This window comes from Micrasema longulum, unplaced genomic scaffold (assembly GCF_059751315.1).
Source record: "Micrasema longulum isolate JH-2025_06_02 unplaced genomic scaffold, ASM5975131v1 h1tg002872l, whole genome shotgun sequence".
NCBI lineage: Eukaryota > Metazoa > Arthropoda > Insecta > Trichoptera > Brachycentridae > Micrasema > Micrasema longulum.
In genome coordinates this window covers 1,081-19,566 of record NW_028279994.1, presented here as the reverse complement: position 1 = coordinate 19,566, position 18,486 = coordinate 1,081, and the positions used below count along the sequence as shown (strand labels likewise).

At 34.4% G+C, this 18,486-nt stretch overlaps 1 protein-coding gene across 8 annotated transcripts in view; it reads right to left on the bottom strand.

Annotated features, from left to right (window-relative positions):
* Positions 1 to 12,177, bottom strand: part of baz (par-3 family cell polarity regulator) — a 40,413-nt gene extending 28,236 nt beyond the window's left edge. For 3 of the 8 annotated variants that reach the window (XR_015825091.1, XR_015825092.1, XM_088241373.1), the window contains exons 1-2: positions 12,048 to 12,175; positions 5,480 to 5,707 (exon numbers count right to left, since the gene is read on the bottom strand). Coding sequence is in view for 6 of the 8 variants with exons in the window: in XM_088241373.1 (XP_088097499.1) it covers positions 5,480 to 5,584 (105 nt within the window). In the remaining 2 variants the exon portion in view is untranslated. Of the gene's footprint in view, positions 1 to 5,479; positions 5,708 to 11,774 lie in introns of all 8 variants that reach the window. The other 5 variants (XM_088241374.1, XM_088241378.1, XM_088241377.1 and 2 more) reach the window with 4 other exon arrangements.
* Between the last annotated feature and the right edge of the window lie 6,309 nt (positions 12,178 to 18,486).

Sequence of the window (18,486 nt, the reverse complement as noted above, 5' to 3'; positions counted from 1 at the left end):
TTTGCATTATGGAAATAATAATCGAAGGGTGTATTTGCAAAAACAAAAAAAGACTAGCACAAAAAGCGGCCCCATGAAAATTCAACTAACCGGATTAAATAAAAATAATAAGCGTTTATTGTAACACCTGTAAACATTTTAAAACGGAATAAACAAAATATCGATAATGGAAAATAAAGCAAATAAGTACATCAGCAATAACAACATATCTTACATGAGTCAAAAATCTAAAATTGCTTTATTAATGGACGCCGCTCACGTAATTTTGTATTTGATTGTATGATAAAGTCTTATAATTTTCTAAAAAAATCAATATTATGGATAATTTATCATTCATCAACAGCCTGCCTTTCTCGTATCTCAAGGGAGGTAAAACCGTTTTTTCGTGCAGTATTAAATCTGACATAATATTATTCTGTTTAAAGTCTTGATATTTCTAGTAAAAATTGTATTGGTAATATTTTGGATGCAATGTATGATTCACACACAGAACTATATTCTTCATTCCGCCAGAACATCCAAAATCTGAAGATTTATTGTGCGAATATCTAAGTCATTCAAATCCCCTCAAATTGCAATTACACTGTATAAATATTTTTTTCTAAGCTTGCTAGAATTTAATTCTATAATATGGTTTCCTCATTATAATATTCATATAATGCGGATTGAATCGGTTCAACGTAAATTTTAAAAATTGATAATATTTAGAAATGGATCCAACAATGTTTTGATTATGTCCAAATGTTCGCAGACTGGCTGGATTTCCGCCCTAGGGAGTTATTTAGATCTAAATTTGTTGCAACAGAGAGGAAAAACGTTTTCGAGAAGGGAATATGGAAGTCTGGGCATTAACAGGGCTTATGACCTGTCACTGGCTAGTTTAAGTGGCCACTTTACAATTCTGCCTATGTTTAAACATTCACATTTCCTCAACTCTTCCATCTGTCGACTTTTGTGAAGTAAAAGAGCTGAAACCTTCATCGTGTGGGTGAGATTCATCCGACTGAATCAATTCACCTACTAGACAACGCCTGAAAACAATTTTCCAATTTTTATACTTCTTCTTCTACCAGTTAGTTGCTTCAACAATGTTTTAAAACAGTGCGCAAAGTGGTAACTTAAACCAGCCAACGACATGTCATAAGCACTGTAAATGTCTAGACTTCCATATTCCCCTTCTCGAAACTGTTTTCCCTATCTGTTGCAACAAATTTGGATTAATTAATCATTAACTATTAACCGTCCACACCACTTTATAAATTTATTATTATGCTCAATGTTTGTTTTTGTAAATTTATTGATAATTTTAAGTGTCCAGAATTTCACTCGTCCATACACTTTGTAGCTGCAAGACGATTAGTAATCTAGCTTCAATAGGTAAATGTTATCAACTATCAAATATCCAAATTTAGTAAATAAAGTTTAGAATTCCAACCGTCCATGCGCTCAGTAGCTGCAAGACTTGTTGTAATCTAACTTCTATTTTTTTTTTTTAATATCACTAAATCTCTAAACTTCATTGTCAAATCAAAAATGTAAATAGGGGCTAGATTTCTTACTATATATGCGCTCTGTAGCTGCAAGTCGTGCTGTAATCTAGCTCCTGTATATCAAAATTGGAGACGAGGAACAAGAATCCCAACTATCTATGCGCTCTGTAGCTGCAAGACGTGGTGGGATATTTATTTATTGTACAGCGCCCTTGAGGTGATTTTCACAAAAACGGCGCTATATAAATTATCCATATATAAATAAATACATAAATACTTTCACATTTTCAGTTTAGAGTTCAGAGTTTTGGCTAGTTTAATATTCTTGCACAAAATAATATCTAACTATATAGATGCCCACGATATCCTTGCTCAGATTGATCTTCGTGTGCCTACCGCAACTTGCGTATCGATGCTTTCTTTGATGTGGGAAATTTTAGAACCAACGTTGGATTATTTTCCTCTCTGCCGAGGATCCTCAGAACAGTAAACAAAATCTAACTGAACAGTACTGTCGATGTGTTCTTGCAGAAAATACATGCATTCAAGAAGCAAGCGGTGTTATCACTCCTGACCTGAGATGACACACTTTCTATGTCTGCCCAGATCATGACATGACCATTGTACATTTAAATAGGTTCTAAGATTGCTTAGGTTAAGATAATCCATTGTATTATATATCATCAATGCCAATATATTAGGGCTCGCATAAGCCTGTTGATTGGCTTTAAAAAAAATATTTTAAAAATATGTGAATGTAAAGTATCAATGAGGAAGTTCAATGGTTTTTTTAAATTTTTTTATTTGTTAATAAACCAAGCCAAAACTTTTAAAAACATATTTTTATGTATCGTATATCAGCGCTAACGTCGCCAGTTCTCTTCGGTGAGTTCTGCTGATTGGTGAATTGGCTTTCCGTAAACCAGAAATCTATAACACTCCATCATTTTTTGATTTGGAAGAACTAGTGACGTCGTTCAAAGTAGTTCGTTTTTATTAAAATCATTTTTAATTAAATAGGATAAAAAATAATAGCGATAGAATTTTAATAAATTAGCAGATAGAATTTAAAAACTCACCCTTATTAGCCCCCTTAGTTGGACCGTGTACATTGTAATAAAACAATAAATATTTTTCATATAATAGAATTTTCTCTTAAAGTACACCGCCAACACATGTTTCAATTATTATTCTCACTCTGTTCCATTGAAATATTGCGTGTTGTATATTTTTCAACTTATTTTTAAATGTACCTACACTTTAGAAAATATTTAGTTTTATATAAATTATCCTTACACTGTATAATATTCACCAGTCTGAAGATGCCCATTAGAGGGTGAAAGCGCTAATTGGTCAAAATAAATAAGTGAAAGTGTACCAAGTATTTTTTAACAATTCTTTTCAATTTTTATTCATTACAATGGAATTCCATCAAGAATTGTCAATAAATAATTTAAATGAAATTTTTATGCAGTTTCCCGTTGCACTGAACTTCGTCATTGAGAGGGTTAAAAGCAAAAACACAACTGTCCGTGATCAATGTTTTTGGGAAAACCAACAGCGGCGAATATACTATTTATTTTTAATTCAATGTTGTACATTGAACTTAAAAGAAATAGTCTTTTCACTACTGCTTTGGTTGGTTTGCCAGTGACAGTGGCATTTCTGCTTTTAACCCAATCGAACACATAAATAGCGTAGTTTATTTTGCATCGATAGCAGCAATGGTTAGTAAATTAAAGCCGATATCGACAAGTTGAATTGAAATAATACAATTCAAATAGAAAAATAACGCATAAAAAATAGTTACCAAGTATTATTTGTTTGTTGAATTCAAACGTCAATAAAATTATATAAAGATGTTTCTTTTTACGTAATTATAATATACATACAACATCATTCTGTATATGCTGCTAATGATGACTTTATAAACAGCGTGGAAAATACATAAACCGCTAATCGTTTTAAATTGCTAATGTTTAATTGATGAATAGGTGCAGTATATATTAGCTAATGACCCATAATTGCATAATACAATTTTTTCTTTCTATGTAAGTATATTACAAATTACAAAGGCCTTTGATAACCTCTAGTTTATTATTAAAATGCAATTAAATTTATTTAAAAAAATATCTTTTTAAAGCATGATATGGGTAACTTAGTCAAATATAAATACAATAATCAAATTGAAATGGCAGTGAAATCATCATAACTTATTTAATCCGTGTTTATATGAAAAAATAAAACATTTCATAATTTTATAAGGGAATAATCCTTGTTAATAAATTAACGTTATTTATGATATAATCGAGTAATATAACATAGTAAACATTATGCGTATAATTTTACAAACTTAATATATATTGTTTTGTTTGCAATCTCCTTCAATCATAATAATGGTTTTAAAACACAAATTTTCGTTTAATCGAGGCGTTCAATAACGAAATAATAATTATTTAAAAACTGACTTCTTAATCTCGTTCCTTCCTAGAATTCCTTAAGTCTGTATCAACAAAAACAAACCCATTTTGACAGACAGGTAAAAAAACACTTTTTGGAACAATAACTGTTTACTACCGAAACTTCACAGACACGCAACTACATAAATATAACTGGGCCAGTAATTGTTTATAACCGTCCACAGCAAGTGAGTTACAAGAATCATAAGAAAAATAAAATATTTTGATTGACAATATTATAAAAAAATGCCATTTGATGATTAAAAATCCTAATATTACCCCTAGAACAGGCACTCATCGCCTGCCTATATGGAACTTTACTACCGCACACGTTTTTTATTTAATTATATTCCCATATTAAGTACCATATGGGCATGTATTTTAATTATTTTTTTTACATAATTAAAATTGAAGTCCTGCTGAATTGCAAGCATACAATTCGTCAGCAGGTTTTTATAATATATCGTTTCAATGTTTCATACTTAACCTATATTTATATTAATTTTATTTGAAAACATCACATATTATAATATACTTTTATTAAAACTTAAGAACAGCATTGATACAATAAACTTTTTCCATTAGCCATAATTTGAGCTTACGTCTCATTCCTGTATTTAACTCACTATTTTTAATATTGTTTTCGAACATGTTACATATTCTAGGTATGCTGTATTATTATTAGTATAGTGTAAAACAGTGTCCTTTTAAGACATAACCCCCACAATACATCACATACAAATAATATAATCACTAGATCCTCAACATATAGACAACTTAAACAATTACAAACTAATACCACTTTCGGACAAAGGGATTTTGAGTATTATTCAATTAAAATCTTCCACTATCTATTAAAACAATTAGTAACGAGAAAATGTTTAAAAAGGCTATAAAAAAATGGATAGTGGAGCTAGGTAGAAGTAAAATGGATTGTCTCATTCGCCCATACCAATATTGAACCAACTGCTCCACAAGTGTATAGCTTATGTTAGGTTTTTGTTATTTTCATTGTGTGTTTTGTAATATTATTAATATAGATGTACATAAATACCTTGTTTTTAAAACTGTCTGAATATTGTTTTTTAAGTTGGTTTTCTTTGTTTATTATCAAATGTAATTTTTAAAAATTATATTGTTAAGTGTCCTCGGCACGGGAAACCCCAGTGAGGTCACATTAATTTTATTATTAATTATAGTTTGTAAGCGAAAAATATAAATAAATAAATATTTATTACAATATCTAAGAAGAGACAACCACACTAGTAATCCTGGGCTGGTATCATAATCGTATTTATAGCTATCAGATCAGATAGTTTATCAGATTTATCATAGATGATATTGAAATATTGTGTCTCTGGCGGTATACATTTTTATGTAGTAGCAATTCATCATTACATTTTATTGAAAAAATATTTAACAATGTGTAAAATAGTATGTTTGTGTTAAAAAATGAATAAATACAGTTTATAAAATGTTGTATAAATGATAAGTAATATCACTTATTTGTTCGAAATAAAGGTCTATCACCTGTTTTGTGGCTGCAGCGATCCTCGCTAGCCTCTTCCACCTGGGTGGCGGTATGGGAGGCTTGCTCCCCGTCACTGGGACATCGCAGGAACCTCCTTCCACCATCAGTATGGCGACACCATCACCCTCACATCATTACCACAAGATACAAAGTCTTTGAAGCCTCGATCGTTTAATTTCGATATGTCATTTGAAGTAAGAAAAATTTTACAAGCTAGGTTCGGATAACTGAAAAACCTCAACAAATTAAGATAACACGTTGACTGTCGCTAACCCCGATCGGGGTTCTTCGGCAACTCAAACGAAGCGCCACAAACCCCGATCGGGGTTGTCGATGTAGCACATTTCGTATCATTGTAGTTATCTTTATTATTTCTTCATATCACTTCTTTTTTATTACATTCCTGTTTTTATTGAGAAAAAAATGACAACAGAACATTAACCCCTATGGGGGTTTGTAGCATATTAATTGAATTTTTCATGATTCCCGCAACAACCCTTATCGGGGTTGACCTTCATGTTGTAATATCTTTAAATATATATTTATAAATCAATGCATTTTTAAAAAATGATTGTGACCCAGAAAAACATTTTTGCCATATTGGCTTTTAGATTGCAGATATGCGGGATATGAAGGCAGTCAACGAGTTAAAAAAAGGTTTTGACGTTTTAATATTTGATTTTGCAAAGATTATGCAGTTCGCAATGGAACTATTAAATTTTCATCCATTTTTATTAGTATTGATGATTAATAACTTGGATAGAGGTATTTTTGTAATATTAGGTCTATAACTTAAGTAAGAACCGGAATTCGACAGTAGATGTCAGCACTTGTGCATGCGCTGTAGCGTGGCTGTGGCAAATCATTGTCATATATGTCATTTTGAAGCTCTATTCATAAGCTGTCGAAATCGGTCAACAGTGTTTGATTTGCTTGTGCGCATCACATTTTTTTCAATGGGAAAATTTAAAAATTGGCGAAAAAGACAGCATTTGCGGAAATTTTTTCTTAGTCACTTTTTTGCAAAGAAAACTGCAGCCAAAGGTCATCGTTTGCTCATGGAATTGTATGACGACTATGTTCTTGCGAAATCACGGTGATTCGTGTGGTTTAAACGCTTAAAAAGTGGCGATTTTGATATCAAAGACATAGAGTGGCCTGAACAAAAGTTTGAAGATGAAGAATTGGAAGCGTTAGTCGATAAAGACTCGTGTCAAACACAAGTAGAGCTGGCAGAATCATTGGGCGTAACTCAAGCAGCTATTTCCGAGCGCCTAAAAGCATTGGGATTCATCCAAAAGCAAGGTAATTGGGTGCCATACGAGTTGGAGATGTGGAAAGGTGATTTTGCATGTCTAAAATTGCATAGAATTGTTACTAGCGATGAAAAATGGATTCATTACGACAATCAGAAGCGCAACAAATCGTATGTTAAGCCTGGACAACCAGCCAAATCGACACCGAAGAAGAATATTCACGCTGCCAAAATAATGCTCTGTAATTGGTGGGGAAAAAAGGGAGTTGTGTATTATGAGCTTCTAAAACAACTGATTTCTTTAAAGAGAGTATTGAAGGAAAGACGGCCAGAATGAAAGACCAGACTCGAGACATTGATTTTTCAGCATGACAATGCTCGACCACATGTTGCTCAACCCGTTAAAAACTATTCGAAAAATAGCGGATGGAAAGTTCTGCCCCACCCGCCATATAATCCAAACTTGGCGCCTTCTGACTTCCATTTGTTTCGGTCGATGCAGAATGCTCTTTCCGGAAAACGCTTCACTTCAGTCCAAGGCATCAAAAATTAGCTCGATTCGTTCTTTGATTCAAAAGATGACCGGTTTTTTGGTATGGCATCCGCAAATTGCTAGAAAGATGGGGAAATGTTGTAACTTCCGATGGACAATACTTCGAATATATATTATTGTATAAGATTTTCTTTAATAAACGCTCAAATTTCCTTTTAAAAAAACCCGGTTTTTAAGTTATAGACCCAATATAATATAACAAGGGCGCTTCCTGATACAGATATTCAGTTTTATAAACGGTTTATTTCGTCAATTCGCTAAAAATTAGTCATAATTATTTCAACAAGTGGGTTTTTCTATTATATTATCCAAACATTGCCTCTTTTTCACATTTTTGCACTTATTATAATGAAGCTTAAAATCGCGAATGCGCGTTTAACGAATTAAAAACGAAAATCAAGCAGTGATATACATTTCTTTTCTGTCACTATTTACTAGTTATACACAAGTGCCTGCATATACGGTACACAAATATAAAACAGAATATATGAGTAATTGACTGTTTAGCATTTACAACCGACTAGATTAACGGAAAATACCGCGAGTTCCGATAATACACAGACCTGAGTGACAGGTCACTGTGTAGCGTGTAATAGCACTAAACTAAACACCAGCGACGAGATAGCGGAGGAACGTAACACCGCAATAATCTTTACTACTAACCCTCCTTTTGTTATTTAGCTGGTGGAATTATCAGTCACGATGAGCACAAAATGACTACGAGAATAAGTTTAGTTACGACTACTATTGTGCAAGTACGATCGAACGACAGTATCGTCTGTCGGCTATCGCGAGACTTATCGGCAAATGCGCCAACTGCAAACTACATGGCAACGGTGTTTAAAGGCGAAACTTTTATCACCCTCTCCTTACTTCTTGGAGCATTTCCGTTCACGACTGTATTTAGTGTATTTTAAAAATATTACTGCCTATTTAAATGCCCGCGGCAGTGTTGCAGTGGTTTGAAACGTGGGCATTATAATATAAACAAAAAGGTTTACAAATCCCATTAGATTTTACAAAGTTACGTACTGTAACATCGGACGCAGAGCAATCAGAAAGTTCGAAGTTGACTTTCTAATCTGTAATGCGAAGTGAACTGTTATCAAACGACTAAGTCAAATACTCGTAAGAAAGTATGTCAAACGAACGAGGTAAATTAATGAGTAGCCATATAAATACTGGAAATACATCGCGAGGCTAAAGACGCGTCGGTCGGGATGGATAAAGGGTTTCAATTAGCGAATCACGTGGAACTACCCCGACATGGATACATCAGCGTAGCTGGCGAAGTACGAGTATAATATAGTATGTATGCCGTGACTTCTATCGGCATAACGGAGTATAAATGAACGATGGTAGCATTTGCATATTCTCGAAAGATCACTTCTACTCGCAGTCGAACTCCAGCGTACGGAACTAGTTACAACTTAGCGAACGGTACGGGTATTTTCCCGATGTTCAAATGATTACCATTACCGTCGTCAGAACGTCAGTCAGAAGTAAGAAGCACTCGCAACAGTGAAGAACGCGGTGCACGCAGTTATTTACGAGACGCAAAATGTATAACGTTGACCGAACGGAGAAAGCGACGTTTCAATAGTTGCTACAGTTTTGTCGAGGTTAATACCAGATTTAAAAGCATCGCTAAATTTGCGCGGTGTTGAATAAACAGTAGATAAAGACCAAAGAGAGAGAAAAAATGAATAATGGATGAATGTTTTGCTATTTGATAGATGTCGGCATTTTCGAAATAATACCTGAAACGCGAGTTTGCACAAGCGAACCATTGTCTAACGAGAGTCAGTCCGGGGAAACAATATTTACTAAGAATAATATTCGGATTCTTGAAATCTCCTCGATGTATATCAAACTATACAATGGCTCGCTGGTCGAATGGGTCGTTGACGCATTGGCTGGAAACGGATATTAAGAAAATGTGTAGGAACGTGTGATAATGAGAGTTTAGAACCGAGGGTATTGGTTCACACACCATCATTACCCAATCGGGTGAACGACAACATTACACGAATGACAAGAGTGACCTAAAAAGCCCCCTGAACAAATACGGCACACCTCAGGGAAACAATGAGCACTTATCGCTGCATTTCCCGCGAGAACAAACCACATTTCCAGTGACAAAGGCATAATAACGCAAGTCGGAAAGGAGGACGAATGGCAACAGCCGAAATGACAATATGGAGTCCGGAGTCCGGAGCAAGTCGCCGTGAAAATGTTTTGTTTTCTATATTTCCCAACGTTACGTTCGCGTTCCAGGATCGACCCTACCAGCTCTACGCGTTGTTTTATGGCGCATTGTTACGACACGAAGGACTGAGATTTCGTTTGAAGAGATTTAAACGCTGGCGAGTTTTACGATAGGAACTGAGAAGAAAAATCGTAAAACAAAAAATATCCGCCACTTTACGAATAATTTATTATACAGGTGTTCTGTTCTGTAAATAACACATACTGTAATGGGCGATGGAAGGAGAGGTGATTAATATCATTTCTAGAAATTTTAAGTTCACATTTTTATATTTCTTAAAACAATTCCGCTTACGAGCCGCTATACAAAGCAGCTTATCGGGAAATTGAATTATGTTCGTAAATTTATTGAAATAAAGAAAAAATGTTGTTTTAAAAAAATTCCACGCTAGACTATTGAAACCTAGACAATGGTGTCAATGTTGAACGTTTATTAATATATATAAAAACAATACCAACTGAGTCTAATGCGATCCCGCATGATTTGTCACGTTTATGGCAGCAGACGACTATACGTTTTTATCACCCGCCACTGAAATGCATCGTTTACAAAAAATCCGCTGAAGCTAAACAAAAAAAATGCGAATCCTAGATGACACCAACAGTCGTGAAACTATGGCCTGTGGCAAACATGCGTCCTACATAAACGAATAAAATAATATGGATTTTCGAATAAGGACTTCCGTTACAAAAGCAACTGTAAAATGTCACGCTATTGGTATATATGCCGCTAATCCTACTGCCATAATATTGTAGGATCATTATTTATAATAGGGAGGATTTGCGAATAACGCGGGAAATCTAATGAAAATACATATTTATACTCGGGTGTTATATTTCATTTTCACACCGAGAAGCTATTTTATTTCAGAAAAGTTTTCACCGATTTGAAAACTCAAAATACACAAAAATCATAAAACTAGCGTAGTCGACTTTTATTTGTACCAGAAACGTAAAAACAACACAATGCGATTGATTGCAGCACGTTGTGTCAACACATCACATTAGCATAATCGATACTGTGATATATCATCGTATCATATATATTAGTACCTAGTACTAACATTCGTAAATCAATTATTTATATTTTATCCGATGCGATGTTCGTTTGTTTTATAGAGCAGAAAACACGTGCCGGATGGGAAAAACACCACTAACTAATCTATGTTCAATTAAACATGACATTAAATAGCGCATTCAATTCTTAATATTTATTCACCGCATCAAAAACGTACTTACCAACAAAAAAACTAGAAATTATATTCCATATTTAAAACTCATATTATTAGGTACCTACGTTGCAGCTTTACGTACATGTACAATACCAAGGTTATATTGACATAGTCATGCACCAATTAAAAAATGTATATTACTGTATTAACAGCCCGGCTGATTTGTGCTCTCGTGATAAAATTTACAGGCTTCAAAGCAGACGTCCGAGGTTTGATCGCAACTCATTTGAGTACCTATATAATAAGATGAGAGGCCAAATACGTGTTTTTGGCTTTGACACATACAAGGGGTCCTTAAAACATAAAAACGTCTCAAAAACTTAGGATGGATTTTGTCAACATGTAGACGATATATATTATGCAATATACTTATAACGAACTAAAGTAAAGGATAAAAGACTTATTTTAGGTAAAGGTAATTTACATGAATATATTACTAAGCATTTTAACACATTTTGATGCTGTAATTTTACGTGCGTTTATATTATTTTAACGGTTTGTCCGATTTTGAGAATGCTGCCTTTTCTATATCAGCATTATAGTCTCATTGAACGAGAAATGAAACAGTATACGTAGCGTAATTTGTGCAATAACGGTACGATAATTCATTAAAATAATCATTAGTGTGAATACCGTGAATCCAACGTAAGTAAATTGCGTTTTTAGGAGAGGCCAATACAATGCTATTCGCATACAATAGCAAACTATTCGATAGAAAATTCACAAAAGGCTAACTATTTACAATCGAATTTATCATCTGCAAAATCAACCTATTTTTTTTTGCACCACAACAGGCCAGGAGGTCCAATTACGGTGGTGTATTACACTACAGAACACCCAGGCTTGAGAAAAATCACATTTAATTGTTGTGAATCACCGGGAATCGAACCCGGAACCTTCCGTGCGCGAGTCAAGTATCTTAGCCATTATTCCACGGATGTCGCTATATCTACAAAACTAAAAAAAAAAAAAAAAACTTTAATTACAACTATGTTTTCACGGTTTTAATAGTGTAATTGCACTACGCTCAGCAACGAAGCACATGATTTTATTAGGATTTAAAGCAGTGTGAAGTGGATAGATCACAATTCAAAGATTTTTATTCGTCAGTAAGCACAGATAACGACCCCGCTCCATATAATTCAATACTTGAAATTAAATTTTCACTTTTAAAGACACAAAGTTGGAAAAACTCAGTCATTTCGACCATAGCACAGTTTGGCCGTGGCCCACATGTAAGAGAATAAACAAAAGCGTACGGATTTTTTCGAATTTCGAGCGTTTTTCGAAATGCGCGCGGCAGAAGGAAAAGCACGGATGTACCGCGCAACGCGCAATGCAGCGGGCGACCGCGGCGCTAGTACTGGTACCGAGCTCTGGTGGACCTGTGCGCCGTGCGCGGGACATTCCGCCGGCTGCGGCTTAGGGTACCCACACACGTAACGGCGACGCGACGCATCATTACGGATGATGGCTGATAATAAATACATGTACGAGACAATGGCAGCACTGCTTTATAATAATCATTATATGTAACTGTACATTGCGCATGCATATAGACGATGGTCGTTAAAAAAATAAAACTACATCCTGAGAACTGCATACCTTTGATTTGCCTTAAAGTTAGGTTAACTATTTTTAGCCTTTAGCCCGATTTCAATTTTTAAATCGTTTTAAGTATTCATTAGCAGTACTAAAATACATATTTTAAAATCGTAAAATTTTCAAAGTATGTTTTAAATTGTTACTTCAATTGACGAAAAGAGAAGAAATTAAACTAAGGAAAGAAATCTGTGACGGCCGAAACATTTGTTAAAAACTAACTAAAAACTTTAGCCAAAAATAATTTTAGCCCACAACAAATTCATTTCAGTTTTTTAATAATATATTATTTTTTTATTGAAATAGTGTGATATAAAATAATCAGACATCTAAAAAAATATTATCGTTATAAAATAAACGTTAAACTGTACAGTGTACAACAGTTAGCTTAACCTACATAGTATCAATATATTATTGTTATGTTATATAATTATGTTTAGCCGCATAAAATATATTATTGTGAAAATAAATTTTACAGAGCATTTCGCATTATTGTTTACCGTATTATGGCGGACATAACTCGTTAATAGTTTCACCAGTAAAAGGGAACGGAATGCGGTAGGAGTCCGCCAATAACATGCAATTTATGGCTGTTTTACGGGGCAATTTGCGTCTTGTGAACATGCTGAACTGTTCACCATTTTCCACATTTATCAAAGTAAAGTTAAAACAGCAAACCTCAAGGATTTTTTTTCTTTCTTTCTTCTCAATACTGCTATTTTATTTTTTCAAAGGACTAAAATCAAAATAAATATATTTTATATGAATGCAATATTATGTGTGTACGCTTTTATTTGAATCTTAAGAAAAACTAATATCTGAGCACCGGATGGCAAACTATTTATCGGCAGAAATATGTTTTAATACGTTATGTCTTTATTCTTATAATGTATTAATATTGTAATAACATGTGTATTTTATTGAATGAAGACTACTATTTTTATTTATTTTTAAAAATATTAAACACATAATTTACTTAGGGTTGGGTTATTTTTTCCCATTAAGATTATTTGCAATTTTCAATTGCTATTCCCCAACTTTATTGGTATAAAAATTCGCTTCGTGTATTGGGACCGCTAGAACGCTCCCCCCCTGTCTTTGCTCCACGAGCATCCGACGGCGACGTCCGACAACGCCACCGGGTGTTCAGAGTTCCGAGCGATGTCACTTGCTAATTGCGCGGCAAAACGCCCGATCCGCGCTCAGCTGACCGAGAAGACGCCATCTTAGACTAGGCAGACCGATGAACACCAAAACATTATCACGCGTATTAAAACAGAACGATGTTTGGCACAGGTAAAACAGCCAAATACTCGCACAAAACGACTACTTTTCTTAAGCTCATTAGCACATGTTGGAATTTCACACATACGCTAGTATAAGTGCAATCTAAAAGCAGTCGCCGAGCCAAACACAGTGTGTTGTTGCTATGAAAACGAAGCCGGTTAAATCCAATACTAAAACACATATAAAGTTCAGTGGTCTTTGTTCTTTTTTTGTTTGTGAATAAAATACCAAACTAAGCATAAAAAAATATTTATTTTTATAAATCGTATTATCGTAGATTCGATATGAAAATCCTCACCAAAACTTCGAAACGCACCACCCGCGACCAGCAACGTCACGAGTTGAAGTCGGTGAGTGTTTCTGAGATAAAAGTTGAACCCCGTGCAATTAGGAAATTTAAAAAAAAAAAATATTTGTTAACAGACTATTAAACCATCTTTTTTTAAAAATTTGATGTATCGCATTATCAGCGCAATATTTTTTTTAAGTTTTGCATTTGTGAAATTATTCTGCATGTGACGTCTGAAGTTCTCTTCTCCTGCTTTTAGGTGAGTTCTGCTGATTGGTCAGTTGACTTACCGTAAACCGAAAATCTATCACAACTCTCTTATCATTTGTTGATTCAGAAGAACTAGTGACGTCGTTCAAAGTAGTTTATTGAAATCATTGTTTTTTTACATACATTTTCAAGAAACATCGCGGTGTAATTTAATGCTCTAAATTTTACCGCGCGTAAATATATTTTTTACATACAATTTTCCGTATGGCTGAACTTCCTTATTGTAAAAACAAATTATTTGTACACGCTAAACGTCGAAAAACATGCCTACCCCGGTAACCGGAAATCTGCACCACAACAACAAAACAACGCTATACATAATTGATTGATTATCGTAAACAAGTGGTCACATGACCTTGTGACGTTGCAAAGTAGTTCATTTTTATTAAAACCATTTTTTTCATACATTTTTGAGAAACTTCGCCGTACAATTAAATGTTTTAATTTTTACAGCGAGTAAGAAAACATTTTCTGTATCCAATTTCCCGTAGCACAGAACTTACTCATTGGCCTAGGGGTTACAGAAAATTAAAATAATTATACTATTAATTAAATCGGAATTCACTTCGTAACACTTCATTATAAATTATTATGAAAATAAACCTTTGTTTTACAAGAACACTATTACAGTTTCAGGAGAGCACTCCTCCCATCGACGGGTCTTATAAAACTACCCTAATAACAAAGGTAATTATAATTTATAATTTTAAATAATTCAGCTAACATCAGACATATTTATCGATTTTCACGGAAGATAGATAAAAAATAATCGATAACTACTGTCACTTTAATATTAAATAATTTGTTTAGAATTAAGTTGTTTTAGTTCTCTTTTAAATCTACGCTATATCTACCTATATTTATTATCGTCTTAAAAGAGTTCTTCATCATCATCACCCTACCCGCATCCAGAGGTGCATATGGCACTACATTAGAACACCAAATGCAGATTACCTTATTCATCTGTTATATAAAGGTAAGGCTATCAGTCTCAGCCTTCAGATAGCAGTCCAGGGACAGTAAAATATTGCAGTGTTAAAACACCTTCAAAGCAAATATTTCACGTAGACCCTGCCAGATATTGCGGACAATGTATACCCCTCTCCTACCTACATTATGCACACGCATAGATTTGACGACAGATAAGAGTCACATAAAATTAGTCAATAAAAGAACACGCTACTAAACACACGTTTATGTTTCTCTGTACCTCAGCTACTAAAGTGGTGACCCCGACGTGATCTCAAAACGCATACTTCTGATCAACTACCTCCAAACATGGTAGGCGAATGCGCCAGCCACACGGATTTTAGCTGAGGGTAGCTATCGAGTCAAGAACACTTGTCCAAGTTCTGGTTCAAGTTATTTATTAAAAACACGGATTAGCATTTTCAATATAGAAAATATGACTTCTAACAAAAAAATGCAAGAGTAAGAAATATTGCAGTCATCCGTCGTCAGGCGCGACGACACAAACAAAACGATGATGGCAGTCGGCGGGACATGGTGTGTTTAGCAATTTGTCTGCCTCGCTGTATATGGCGACTTCCTACACTTAGCATCACCATCGCCATAACGCACATCAGAGCCGATCGGAAGTGAACTCATCCGAATACTAAATCTCGAACAATACAATCGAAACCCATCATTACAAAACAGTGCCGATTAATAATCGATACATATATCATAGGAGGAAAAAAAATAGTCGGAGTGGGCGAAAGCCAAAGCCAAAACGTATGCATAATAATAGTAGTATGATAGTTACACCCGATACAACTTAATCACTAGTGGTCTGTTTCTTAACAGCTTTTTGTTCATCCTCAGAAACCTACATACATACGCACTAATCATACGTACATGATCTCTATTAGTGACCGACCGAAACAAGATTTTCAGCCGAAATCGAATTTTGGCTTCTCTTGTGGTTTCGGCCGAAACCGAAACTTATTTAAATAAGTTTAAAAGTCAACAATGTTTCGAGTACGTCCAAATGCTTGTAGACAGGCTGGACTTTCTCCCTAAGGAGTTTTTTGGTTTGTTATTTTATACAAATCTTTATATATATATATATCACGTAAATATATATATATATATCACATAAATATATATATATATATATATATAATTCCTCTGTACGTGTGATGTCACTGAACTCCTTCTAAACGGCTTAACCGATTTGCGTGCGGTTTTCAGAGAAATATAGATCTTTTCGCTGTGCGTGTTTGTGGATATTAAAATCTCCAATCTAATGTGTAAAAAATAAGTAAAGAGCATAAATGTTTCATTCATCATCTACCAGGGTTGCATTCGAGGAGAATGCATTTACAAAAAAATGGAAAGATGTTTTTTTTGTGTTTAAAAAGTTTGTTTTTGAATGTTTACAAACAGCATTTGTTTTTTGTGGATCTCAATCAGTTTCTTTCCTTAAATTCTTTATAATTTCTACTCATTTATTTGTTTTTACTGGATTCTTGGTAATACTCAAATAAAATTAAATTTAATCAATTTTTTAAAATCGTATTCCTACATAAGTACACCCATCTGTTGGTGAGAAGACCGGAATTAGACGTTTACAAAAAGAATGCCATACTTGAAAAAAATATTTATTTTATGTTTTGGAATTCAACCATAAACAAGTACCTACTTAAATTTAATATGAATATTAACAATTTTTAGTTTTGGAATTTAATAACAAACAAGTACCTAGGTACCTACTTATCAATAAAAAGTATTTTTCCAAGGCAAGCCAACGTTGGGACAGGACAACGTCTGTCGGGTCAGCTAGTAACTTATACATATATATCAACAGTTATTTAATATACGCTATAGGAACATTAACGTATTAACTATAAAGGAATTACAAAAATATACATATGAAAGATCTTAAATCTACTAACAATAGTCAACAAATCACAAAATCAGTCTAGTTTTTTATTTTTTAAGACATGGAAATCCCGCCACAATAGATCTTCAAGGGTCGCAGTGGCGTCAGGACCCTGTATAGCCAAAATGTCGAATTGTTTATATATGAATATTAATGTATATTTGGGATATTTTCGTAAAAAATAACGTAATCCGACACATCCCGACCGCAGGTTAGGGCTGAAACAAGCTGGAAGCTGAAGTTTCAGCCAATTTTTGGCCGCGGCCGAAACTGGTTGAAACCGAAACCAAAATTTCGGTCGGTCAATAGTCCCAATATTCTAGAGCCTCGTTTTACACTGTTTAAAAACAACACAGACCAAAAATTTGATTAATAAATTATTTAAAGGATAAATCACTTGAGTCATATTGTTCAGGAAACAAGATTTTGTGATTGAATTTAAAAGAAATGCGTAGTTAAATACACATTATTTCTGGTCTTCAACCTGTTGTAACCAAGCATACCCTGGAGGAACTCGGTGGGATAAAGCCATGGATGATATCCGCACTCCCCCATGTAGAGAAATCGAAGAAATTTCTTCTGAACCCTCTCCACCATAAAAGAGTACTTCAACTCACACGGTCCGCAATTCATCGAGCCACTCTCAAGTCTATTTCACACCAACGAGTTATAAAGAATTCTCAGTACTCGTGTATAACCAAAAACCCTGGTATAATATACGATAGTGATAGCGAATAGTGATAGTGAACGTCGGCCTCGTGGTGTAGTAAATAGTGGTAGTGAACGTTGGCCTCGAGGTGTAGTAGTCAGCGCGTTCGCCTACCACGCAAGAGGTCTCGGGTTCGATTCTCGACATGGTTGACCTGAAATATTTATTTAAAAAGGTTTTTTGCACTAGAATATTTCGCATTCCCTGGACTGGGACCTGAAGCTTAATACTGATCATCTTACCTTCATGTAACAAAAAAATGATAAAGATACGCTGCGCTTGGTGAACCAATGCAGTGTCCTTTGCACAATTAGGTGCGGGAAGGGAATGATGAAGTTATGTTTAAGAAACAAATAAGATACAATAAATAAAATAAAACGGCGGCCTCCGTGGTGTGGTAGTTAACACTTCAGTCACGCACGGATGATTCCGGGTTCGATTCCCGGTGAGAACTGAGAACACAAAAATCAAAATATGATTTTTCTCATTTTTCTTTTTTTACGGGTGTTTTAAACTGTAGTTATTCACCACGAAAATTGGGTTCCTGGCCAATTTCATGTTTTCGAAATTTATACAACGAACCTAATCCAGGGTGGTTTTTTTTTGTATTCTTTTTCCACGGTACTGTGAAATATTTACTTGGCTTGTTTACTTATC